This window comes from Otolemur garnettii, unplaced genomic scaffold, assembly GCF_000181295.1.
Source record: "Otolemur garnettii isolate 467f Iridium unplaced genomic scaffold, OtoGar3 scaffold00025, whole genome shotgun sequence".
NCBI classification, from domain to species: Eukaryota; Metazoa; Chordata; class Mammalia; order Primates; family Galagidae; genus Otolemur; species Otolemur garnettii.
This window is the reverse complement of record NW_003852420.1, coordinates 12,792,090-12,803,521: the sequence shown is the minus strand read 5'-3', so window position 1 is coordinate 12,803,521 and position 11,432 is coordinate 12,792,090. Positions and strand designations below refer to the sequence as shown.

Here is an 11,432-nt window from a genome sequence, read left to right as displayed (position 1 = left end):
AGAAGCTTCGGGAACAAGTTGAGGAGCGGCTGTCCTTCTATGAGACTGGAGAGATTCCACGAAAGAATCTGGATGTCATGAAGGAAGCAATGGTTCAGGTTGGTGTTGAGCATGCTCTCTGGGTAGGGGGAGAACCACAGCAGTTGGAGGTGATGAACTGCCTTAGCCTGACCTTAGTCGAGTGGAGGCAAAAAAAACTGATTTAATGAGCCTGATCCAATAAAGCCAAAAAGGAGGCCTTGGAGCACCAGAGGTTTTCAAGCCCTTTCAGCACTTTTCTTTGACCAGGCAGAGGAAGCGGCTGCTGAGATCACTAGGAAACTGGAGAAACAGGAGAAGAAACGCTTGAAGAAGGAAAAGAAACGACTGGCTGCACTTGCCTTGGCTTCTTCAGAAAACAGCAGTAGCACTCAGGAGGAGTGTGAGGTCAGTAGGCAGATAGCCCAGGTGAAGATCATGGGTTGCAGGATTTTCAACAGCAGAACAAAGGATGTGCTTCGCCAAGCCATGGTCTTGAGTCCAGGCTTTTGGACTGAAACAAGGACCTGAAACATCTCAAACTACCTCTTGATTCTATAGGAAGGAGATAGGTGCTGAGAGAACTTGCTCAAGAGCCCAGAGAGCTGGTTGTAGCACACACCCGTTCCCTGGGCAAGTGTGTTCTGTCCTCGGCTGCCTCCCAGGAGTCCTCAACCTGGGGTAGTGTAAATTCCTGCTCTGCTTATTCCCAGACGTGTGTCCGGAAGTGGTAGTGTTTCACAGTGGGGATGGGGGCAGGGAGGTCCCCAATGTGCTAGGCTAGAATCATTCTCCCTGGGATTTTCATTTAGTGCCCAGTTAATTTCAAGGTTCCCTTTGGAATTTGGCATGATGTTTCTATTGTGACCAGCATGGTGGGCTTTTCTGTAGGTTATTTAATGGGCTGAGGTAATTGTTCATTACGTGTTCGTGTTCTCCATAACTTCTAATTGGGAAATCTACCCCAGAGGCTACATTTCCAGAGTTACACCCACATGATTTTAAAACTGTCCCAGAAACACTGGGTAATTTTAACAGAATTTTACCAGTTTTTCCTGCCCCAGCTGTTGCTAAAAACAATGGGGATGTGTGTGTGTGTGTGTGGGTTTGTGATAGGTGACACCATTCTCAAACCTAATTCCCCCTTTTCCCTTTAGGATACAGTGGAAAAACCCAAAAAGAAGAAAAAGCAAAAGCCCCAGGAGGTTCCTCAGGAGAACGGAATGGAAGACCACCCATCTATCCCTGTATCTAAACCCAAGAAAAAGAAATCTTTTTCCAAGGAGGAGTTGGTTAGTAGTGATCTTGAAGAGGCCACTGGCATTGTAAATCCTCCCAAGAAGAAGAAAGCTTCACCCAAGGAGGAAACAGTAGTTAGTAATCCTGAAGAGGCAGGCAACAAGAGCGTGTCTAAGAAAAAGAGGAAATTCTCCTCTAAGGAGGAGGTGGTCAGCAGTGGGCCGGAAGAGGCTGTGGGCATCAAGAGCGGCTCCAAGAAGAAGAAAAAGTTCCACAAAGCTCCCCAGGAAGATTAGAATGGACATTCCCTGTGAGGGAGGGGTATCCCATACCCCACAGCGACATTTCCCATCCTGTGTCCCATACCTCAATAAAAACAAATTCACAAAGTTGTTGGTTCATGTTTTATTTAATATCTTACATGGGTGTGGGCAGGACCTATGGGTGGGGCAGGGCAGCAATGACAGCCTCAGTGAAGTCGTGGCAAGTGGCATAGCCACCCATGTCAGAGGTTCGAACCTGTGGGGGAGAATGGTCATCATCCCTGCAGCCTGGACCCCGCCCCTAACTCCCACCACCACCACCCACCAGATACTGTTCCCTAAGGAAGCCAGCCCTAGGACAACCTAGGCTCTGCTCAAAAAGGTGATTATGGTCCACTGTCTAGAGGTTCAGGGTTTCTTCCCTGGTCCACTGTACTGAAGGGATGTATATGTAGTATGGTCCTTGTGAGGTTGGGAGGAATAAAGGGCTCTAGCTCCCATGGGGGTGCAGGTGGCCGATGACAGACTTGATGAAGTCAGTTGTGGTGCTGTAGCCGCCCATGTCTCGCGTCCGCACCTACAGCCACCACCGGCAACAGCCGTGGGGAAGAAGAGAAGAGAGCCCATGAAGGCAGGGCAGTGTGATCAAGGAAATGGAATCCAAGAAGGGGTGACAGAAGGTAGCCAGAAGATGCAGCGCAGCAGGGATAGAAGGGGCCAGGTTTAGGAGTATATGGACCTGCCCACTTCTCCTCCGAGCCACCGTTGGCTAGCTGTGCAGCAGCCCATCAAGGCAGGAGGTTAAGCAGGAAGTGAGATGATGGGAAAACACAGATCAGGTAGCTGGCTACCTTGGAGGATATACAGAGACAGAACAGGTGGCAGGAAAGAGGACACCAGGAGGAAGATGAGGATGGGCTCCCAGGTATGGAGACGGTGAAGCTTTGTCTCATCCTGCCTAGCTCCCTCATTGCTCCATCCCTTCCTTACAGAGTGGCAAGTTCTGCATTCAGATGGCTGTGAAAGGGGCAGAGGATGGAGCAGGAAAGGAAATAGCAGATGGGAACTAAGAGGCAAAGGAGATCAAGAGATGAAACAGTCAAGAGACTGAGAGGCCAAGAACAGCCCTGACAGAACAGGAAGATCAAAAAGCAAAGATGTTCTGGAGACCTGGGGGGAGGAGGCCCCCCTTCTGGTCCCCCAGAGAGTAGTGCTGAGGCCCTGACACTAGCAGCCTTTCTCAACTCACCTTGCCGACTTTGATCACCTTCTTCACCGCATCTGCAATCATGCTGGAGTGATATTCAAGGCTGTCAATGTCGACAAGAAGAAATTGAGACCGCTCAGAACACTGTACCCTAATTTCCCCTTCTGGCTCCTTCCTAGAAACACCCAGTCCCCACCCCAAACCTCCCATGACCTACTTGAGATGCCGTAGCATGTTGGAAGCTGACAGCAGCATGGCCGTGGGATTGGCTATATTCCTGCCCACTGCCTGGGCAAACGGGTGGCGGGCACCCTGTGGAGAGGGGCAGGCCAGAGTGGCTGGGAGCAGGCAGGAGGTACACACACAAGCTGGGAAAGGATGCCATGGGACAGGGAGCAGGCCAGGGTGATTTAGGAAGAGGAGGTAATAGGATTGGGAGTGGGATGGATGGGAGACCTGAGGTCAGGGAATTGGCACAGGCAAGGAGAAAGGGCTGAGGGAAGAAGTGGCCTCACTCACCGTCTCAAATACTGCGTACTCTGCACTGTAGCTCTCACCAGGGACCACGCCAGCTCCCCCAACCAGGCCTGCAGCCAGATTGTCAATAATGTTCCCATAGAGATTGGGCATGACGAGCACGTCAAACTGGTAAGGATTCTGCACCAGCTAGGGGATGAGATACAGGCATGAAGTGAATCCCACTCCTCACCCTCCTCATACTGTAGACTGGAGAAATGGGGAGGGCCTCACCTGCATGCAGCAGTTGTCGATAATCATGGTCTCAAATTTGATTTTGGGGTACAGTTCTGCAACCTCCTCACAGCACTGCAGGAATAACCCATCCCCAAGTTTCCTGTTCAGCAGCCAAAAGGAACAGAATCAGCCAGGAGCGTACAGGGACCTACCTCCCCAGGAACCCAACCCACAGAAAGCCATGGCCCTCACATGATGTTGGCCTTGTGGACAGCAGTGACCTTGCCCCTCCCCTTCTTGGTGGCATAGTCAAAGGCAAACTTTGCAATCCGCTGAGACTTGGCTCGTGTGACAATTTTCAAGCACTCAATCACACCTCTTGCACTCTGGTAATAGAGAAGTAGAGGTGACCTTGGGAAAGAGCTTCACCTCTCTCTTACCTCCATCTCTGCCCTCCCCAGTTTCTCAGGCCTCACCTCATGTTCCAAAGAGCTGTACTCCCCTTCTGTCTGCTCTCGAATGATCACCAGGTCTAGATTGTTGTGCCGAGTCATATACCCAGGAAGTGACTTCACATGGACTACATTGGCAAATAAATCCAACTTACGCCTAAAAGTGGACAGAGCCATCAGCTCTCTGCCTGGTGCCCCAGTACCCCTCTGACCCACTCTCCAAACCTCCACCACCTACCTCAGCCGCATATCGTAGGAGGCTAGTTCCCCCTTATACTCCATTGGGGTATGGATCTTTCCTGTGTAAACAAAGTACGGGGAGGAGTGTCAGGCACAGGCCAGGCCTAAGGGAGCCAGATCAGTGTCCAATTCCCTCAGGGACATAATGCAACGCAGACTCCCACCTCTCCTCAATCAGTAACCTTTTTTTTTGAGACAGAATCTCACTATGTCACTCTGGGTAGAGTGCTGTGGTGTCACAGCTCACAGCAACCTCAAACTCTTAGGCTTAAGTGATTCTCTTGCCTCAACCTCCCAAGTAGCTGGGACTACAGGCTCCCGCCACAACATCCAGCTATTGTTTTGTTGCAGCTGTAGTTGTCTTTGTTGTTTAGCTGGCCCAGGCTGGGTTTGAACCCACCAGCCTAGGTGCATGTGGCTGGCACCATAACCACTGTGCTACAGGTGCTGAGCCCTCAATAAGTAACCTTTAATTGCCTCTGGGAAAAAGGTGCAAAGATAAATGCGCAAAGTCAGAAACATTTTGTCTATTGCTTTATTTTCAGTCATATTTATGTTAAACTTCAAAATGATCTAAAAGGACAGATTTTATTCATGGTTATCAAAGAGGCTGGGTTTTAGTATTCCATGGTATGTATACATGTATAAAAAAGAAAAAAAGGGCCTAAAGTTAGTAACAAGTTGAGAAACAATGCAAGCAGATCCCTGACCCGTTTTTATGTTTCTGCTTTTGACATGTTTTCAACCATCGCTTTTATTTTTTTCTTTTGAGACACAGTCTCCCTCTCTCACCCCAGGCTGGAGTGCCCTGACATCAGACTTGCTCACAGCAACTTCAATCCCCTGGGTTCAAGCAATTCTCCCACCTGTTTCCCAAGTAGCTGGGATTACAAGGATGTACCACCACATCTGGCTAATTTTTCTTTTTTTAGTAGAAACAGGGTCTCACTCTTGCTCAGGCTGGTCTTAAACTCCGGAGCTCAAATGATCCTCCCACTTTGGCCTCCCAGAGTGCTTGGATTACAGGCGTGAGCCACTGCACCCTGCCTCAGCCACCACTTATTAAATGTGTGTATCAACTATGTTAGGCAATGAAGATAACGGCCAAAAACTGTACCACTCCTGCCCTCAAGGAACAAAAAGTTCACTGGGAAAGATAGAACCTATGAAAGACGTGATAATGGAAAAGGTATTAACAATATGCATGAGAGCACAGAGAATGGCTGGGCATAGAGGCGCGCATCCCTAATCCTAGCATTTTGGGAGACTGAGAATTACTTGAGGCTAGGAGTTTGAGACTAGCCAGAGCAACACTGTAAGATTCCATTGCTACAAAACCATTTTGTTTTTTTTTGAAACAGTCTCACTTTGTTGCCCTCAGTAGAATGGTGCCATGGCATCATAGCAACCTCAAACTCTTGGGCTCAAGTGATTCTCTTGCCTCAGTCTCCCAAGTAACTGGGACTACAGGCATCTGCCACAATGCCAGCTATTTTTACAGATGGGAGTCTCGCTCATGCTCAGGCTGGTCTTGAACCGGTGAGCTCAAGCAATCCACCCACCTCAGCTTCCCAGAGTGCTAAGATTACAGGCATGGGCCACAGTCTCCAGCCTACAAAATAATTTTTAAAAATTAGCTGGATATGGTGGTGCAACCCTATAGTCCTAGCTACCGAGATAGAAGGACTGCTTCAGCCCAAGTCTGAGGCTGCAATGACCTAGGATTGTGCCACTGTACTCTGGCCTAGACAACAGAGCAAGACCCCTATGTCTACTAGCTATCACAGTAAACCTGGCATTTCAGTCAGACCTTAGGTTGAGTGTAGTGGGCTACACAGTGATCCCTAAATGATTGTTCATGCTCTAAGCCCCAAAACCTGTGACATTATTTGGGAAAAGGGGATTTGCAAGTGTAATTAAGCTAAGGATCTTGAGATGAAACCATCTTGGATTAGGGTAGACATTAAATCCAATGAAAAATCCTTAGAGAACAAAGAAGGGATATAGAGACACAGAGGGGAGAAAGTCACGGGCAGAGATTAGAGCGCTGTAACTGCAAATCAGGAAACAGAAGCTGGAAGAGGCAAGAGAGGATTCTCTCCTAGAACTTCAGAGGGAGCATAACCCTGCCAAAACCCTAATGACAAAACTCCAGAACTGTGAAAGAATAAATCTCTGGCCAGGAAGGCTATGTTAACTAGTTTGATGAAAACATTTCAAATTGTATATAAAACCAGGACACTGTACCCCATGATTGCATTAATGTACACAGCTATGATTTAATAAAAAAAAGAATAAATCTCTGTTATTTTGAGGCACCAGGTTTGTGGTGGTTTGTGATGGCAGCCATGGGAAACATACAGTAAAGAGTGAAAGGATTTTGATAAGTAGCATCAAAGGAAGAACATTCTGGACAGAGGGAATGGTGTAAGATACTATATATATATATATTTGAAAACACACACACATACACACTCTAGTGGGAACAAAGCACAAAAAAAGTGTGGAAACCAAGGCAGAAGAGCTAAAGGCCAGCCATAAAGAATTTACTTTCCCATGCTAAGTCTGGGCCTGGCAAAATCAAGCTGGCATTTCCAAAAGAAGAGATGTGGCAAATGGACTGTAGAAGCAGAATGGGAAGCCAAAAAATCTAATGAGGAGATCAAAGAAGGGAAGCAGAAGGGAAAACAGAAGGAAAGGAGCAGCTAGAGGTGCCATATAAGAAAGGAAATTAACAAGATTTGATGATGGCTGGAGTGGCCTCAAGACAGAGTCCAAAGGGTTGGAACTTTCCAGCATAGGCAGCAGACATGATTTCTCAGTTTCTGAGTTCCCCACAGGAAGAAACAAATGCTAAAGTATTATGAGTGATGGGAACTCTGGGGAGTTCATATATTTGTACGTGAGGAGAGGGGCTTAATATAACTTATTTGTTCATTTAATTTAAAATGACATGTGGGCAGGTGTCAAGAGGGCACACATACCAATGATGGCCACTTTGTTCTCCTTCATGGAACTCAGCACCTGATCCAGCTTCTCCTCAGATGCTATATTCTGCACCTCGCTCAGGTGATACTCCTGGAACTCCACTGGGACAGCAGCAGCCTTTAAAGGTCCCAACAGATCACAGGGTCAAGGTCAAATACTTCACAACTCACCCCATCGTCCCTGCAGTTGATCCCTGAAGCCACTCACCTTGAACACTTCCTTGACGGCGTGCATTAACTCAGGCCCCACACCGTCTCCTGGCAGCATGGTCACGGGAAAAGCACCCTCCACCCTCATGTCCTCAGCCTGCAGGTGGGGCCAGCAGAGTCGCAGCTGAGGGAGCAGGGATGGGGACGGAGGAAAGAGGGGCAAGGGGGAGGCAGAAAAAACAGGGAAGGGAGCCGCGAGGAGGGGCCGGGAGCGTGCGCGAGACTCGGGCCGGACTCATGCATACCTGGTTCTTCAAGGAGGCCTGCGCCGCGACCGACGTACCCAGACCTCTCCATGCCACAGGGTTGCTGGCGGAGACCAGTGCCTGCAATAGGGACACACAAGCCTAGGTCAGATATTGGTCAGATCTGGAACCCCTAGACCCTGAACACTGCAGTGACCTTGCCCTTTTTAGGAAACGCTGGGACAGACCCTTATTCCCTCGCCCGTCCCTGCCCAGAGTGTCCCCCGGCCTCACTCGGGTCAGCCAGCGGACACCGCTCAGCGACGCCATGTTCTCCGCAGGATGTCGCGCGGGAAGTGACGCCGGAAGCTGTCGCAGCACCGTACATCGACTTCCGGCCCATCAGGGGGCCCTTGGCGGTTCTCTCTGCGCCAACCCGCATCTCCTGTCCACTCCTGTGTCTTCTGGGTTTTTGTGGCCAGAGGGTCGCGGGACGCACAAGTACTTTGTCGCTTACTTATTTTCAGTCGCCATATTTAATTTATGTTGAAACTTTAAAATAACATTAAAAGAGAATATGTGACTTCATTTTATCAATGAATATACCCGAGTTTAACAAGAGGTTGAGAGAAAGTAACGTGGATTCTGTCTGTCCTTAAAGTTTTTATGTCTACACGTTTGTTCTTTCAACCAGTGCTCACTGAACATTCGTATGTCAGTCATTAGAGGAACATAGCACAGTTGAAAGGTTCAGAAATTTTCATTTCATTTCAGAAATTATTAATTTTCTTGAGCTCAGCCTAACACTCAAAAAATAATCTGCAAATTGATGTCATGTGGCTGTCTCCAGGGTGAAAAGAACTGGAGGTCACCAGCTGACCAGCCCAAGGAGATGAGACCATTATTGTATGAAGGCCATTCTGTTCTCCTTGTGAGCTCGGCATGCTCTCTGGCCTTTAAGTCTCCATGCAGGCGTCTTTCATCAATATCACCTGATAATGAAGAAGTTTGCTTCAGACATTTGAGAAGTTCTGTAACCAATCTCTTGCAGCAGGGAAGAGAAAGTATACCACCATGTATCCTTCCAGCTGTTGTGGAGCCTTGTCCGCTTAGCGCTAGGGCCCATAATGATAGATAACCCGCCTACACTTGAGTGTTCCCTGTGAGGCTGGCTGAATTGAATGTCAGTTTCCCACGCTTGCAAATACTACAGGGGTCCCAACTTGGGATCTACAAAACTCCACATTTGTCATGAACAGAAATTAGTTCTATGGCAGGTGCAGTGCATTCTGGGAGTCCAAGACAGGAGGATTGCTTAAGGTCAGGCGTTTGAGACCAGCCTGAGCAAGAGTAAGACCCCATCTCTACTAAAAATAGAAAAATCAGCTGGGTGTTGTGGCCAGCACCTGTAGTCCCAGCTGCTTAGGAGGCAGAGGCAGGAGGATTGTTTGAGCCCAGTACTCTAAGGTTGCAGTGAACTATGATGATGCCACTGCACTCTAGCGTGGGTAATAGAGCATGATTCTAAGAGGAGAGAGCAGAAGAGGGGAAGAGAGAAAGAAGAAAGAAAGAAATTAGTGCCATGAACTTGATAAGGAATATCCAAAAATTACTAGCTTTCTTCTCACCTCTAGCTGAAATTTAGTATTTCCTTTCATTATGAATGTAGGTCTCAGATCACAGTTTTACCTGTAGTATCCTTGACTTTGTCCCTAATGGAAAAATATAGATATTTAATTCCACATTTCAATTGTGGCATATCTTTTTTTGTTGTTGTTGTTGCAGTTTGTGGCCAGGGCCAGGCTTGAGCCCACGACCTCTGGTATATGGGGCCAGTGTCCTACTCCTTGAGCCACAGGCACTGCCCTGTGGCAGATATCTTAAACTATTTATTTACTCTCATCCCTACTATGACACCATTTGACCCAGTGCTAAATCATGTTATTTAATGCATTAATGAAGCAGCACACAGTAGTATGTATACTACAAGGTAGCTTTGTAATTACTATATCTCAACATAACTTTCTTTGTAATCATATTTATTTTATTTTATGCATTTTTTTTTGAGACAGAGCCTCAAGCTATACTATCCCCCTGGGTAGAGTGCTGTGGCATCACAGCTCACAGCAACCTCCAACTCCTGGACTCAAGTGAGTCTCCTGCCTCCACCTCCCAAGTAGCTGGGACCACAGGCACCCGCCACAACGCCCAGCTATTTTTTGGTTCCAGTCGTCATTGTTGTTTTGGGTGGGGCCCAGGCTGGATTGAAACCCGCCACCTTAGGTGGCGGCACCTTAGCCACCTGAGCCACAGGCGCCAAGCCTATTTTATGCATTTAAAAGCATCCACGGAGTTCAACATCCTTTCAGAGACATCCACTACACACTAAAGTTTCAGAATTTCTGCTCTGTTAGGCCTACTGGATCTTTTTCTAAAGCCATGAGCAATTAAAAGAGTGACAGAATAAACAATTCTTTGAAGACTGACATCTGAAAAAGTTACTTGGGAGAAGGAGAATTTGATCTGTGATTAAAAAACAGGATTACAGAAGAGAAATGACTACACTCAATAGGAAAGTGGAAATGTCAGCAAAAGTATTATCTTGGGTCAGCTTCCCAAGACAGGGATTCTTATGCAAGTGATTTATTGAAGGAGTGTTCTGGGGAGAAAGACGTTGGGAAGTGAATAAGGGGGTGGGGAGTAGTTCAGCAAGATGTGGTCTCAGGTGAAGTCCAACTCAGCCTCTTCTCCTGGGGAGCTCTAGAGCATGAATTATGTTTCAAGGTTGTCACAGTTTGAATCAAGTCTTAATAACCCTGCTTTAGCCCTGCATGGCATGGGCCAGGGACAACTCTGTAGAGAAGGAAGCTGTAAGCAATTGATGGCCAACACCTGACACACTTGGAGGAATGGATGCTGGCAAAGTGGATCTGGGCAAGGCAGCTGCTACCTGCTGGAGGTGAGCATGATCATAGTGTGCTGAGAAACAGGGATCAGTTACTGTGAAGATTGGGGAGTGAGACCAATGCATGTTCTAGAGCTGAGAGAAACAGAGAGGGCTTTATGAGCAATCTTGAGGACACTGTTGAGGTTGGTGACCATGCCATTTATTGTGATACAGTTCTGTGTGACTTCATGGAAAGAGCAAACACTTGGATTCATCCCTAAGTGGTATTTAGTCAGAGAGAGGCACAAGGGATTTGAGAGTGTTGGCAAAATGTGACCAGGAGGCAGGTGAAGACAATCAGAAGAGATTGAATTGATAGGCAGGTGAGAAAAGAATCAAAGAGCCCAAAGTATGTGAAGAGTCATGCAGTGGGAGTCACTGAGCAGGTGAGGAGGAAGCAGGGGAGGCTGCGTCACAGCAGGGTTGGAAGTGGAGCAGAGCCTAGTAAGATGAAGTCCCAGCTGGGATGTGGGAGATGGTGCTGAGAAGAGCTCAGGAAGATGCTGCTGATGAGGACACAGAACACAAATCAGATGGATCATCCATGTCACCATGGGCATCAACTAAGAGAGTGGCCTCAGCTGAGGTACCAGAAAGGCTGGCATCCAAGTGCCGTCTCTTTCCTTGGTAAACAGGAGAGGCCAGATCAACGATGGCAGAAAATGAGAGAGGTGACATCACTGACTGGGAAAGTCCCTAAAGAGTAAGCCCTCTTTTTTTTCTCATGGATGTCCAATTAAAAATATGAAAGTGGCTCGGCACCCATAGCTCAGTGGTTAGGGCGCTGGCCACATACACTGGGGCTGGCAGGTTCAAACCTGGCCCAGGCCTGCTAAGCAACAGTAACAACTACAACAAAGAAATAGCTGGACGTTGTGGTGGGCATCCATAGTCCCAGCTACTAGGGAGGCTAAGGCAAGAAAATCACTTAAGCCCAAAAGTTTGATGTTGCTGTGAGCTGAGACACCACTGCTCTCTACTTAGGGTGACA

At 47.8% G+C, this 11,432-nt stretch overlaps 2 protein-coding genes and 1 non-coding gene across 5 annotated transcripts in view; 2 read left to right on the top strand and 1 right to left on the bottom strand.

The window, feature by feature from the left end:
• NOP56 (NOP56 ribonucleoprotein) overlaps positions 1 to 1,646 on the top strand; it is a 5,810-nt gene extending 4,164 nt beyond the window's left edge. Inside the window, exons 10-12 of the mRNA XM_012804072.1 lie at positions 1 to 98; positions 289 to 426; positions 1,176 to 1,646. Of these exons, the coding sequence (XP_012659526.1) occupies positions 1 to 98; positions 289 to 426; positions 1,176 to 1,553 (614 nt within the window). The 3' untranslated portion in view covers positions 1,554 to 1,646. The remainder of the gene's footprint in view (positions 99 to 288; positions 427 to 1,175) is intronic.
• LOC111724737 lies at positions 145 to 218 on the top strand. The gene has a single exon (XR_002772976.1). It is a non-coding gene; the product is annotated as a small nucleolar RNA SNORD57 (small nucleolar RNA).
• Position 1,647: 1 nt separating the features above from the next.
• Positions 1,648 to 7,852, bottom strand: IDH3B (isocitrate dehydrogenase 3 (NAD(+)) beta). 3 transcript variants are annotated; one of them, XR_002772910.1, is made up of 13 exons: positions 7,789 to 7,852; positions 7,555 to 7,635; positions 7,308 to 7,406; positions 7,097 to 7,217; positions 4,111 to 4,171; positions 3,897 to 4,029; positions 3,673 to 3,806; positions 3,478 to 3,580; positions 3,247 to 3,393; positions 2,945 to 3,039; positions 2,770 to 2,830; positions 1,884 to 2,097; positions 1,651 to 1,776 (listed from the first exon to the last, which is right to left on the bottom strand). XR_002772910.1 is itself a non-coding variant. In XM_023512171.1 (12 exons), exons 1-12 carry the CDS (start codon positions 7,822 to 7,824, stop codon positions 1,696 to 1,698), a joined length of 1,152 nt encoding a protein of 383 aa, XP_023367939.1. In that variant the 5' UTR covers positions 7,825 to 7,852; the 3' UTR covers positions 1,648 to 1,695. The 3 variants fall into 3 exon arrangements, 2 of the variants coding, with proteins under 2 accessions (XP_023367939.1, XP_003788116.1); XM_023512171.1 differs by lacking the exon at positions 1,884 to 2,097 and having other exon boundaries at positions 1,648 to 1,776; XM_003788068.2 differs by having other exon boundaries at positions 1,651 to 2,097.
• Between the last annotated feature and the right edge of the window lie 3,580 nt (positions 7,853 to 11,432).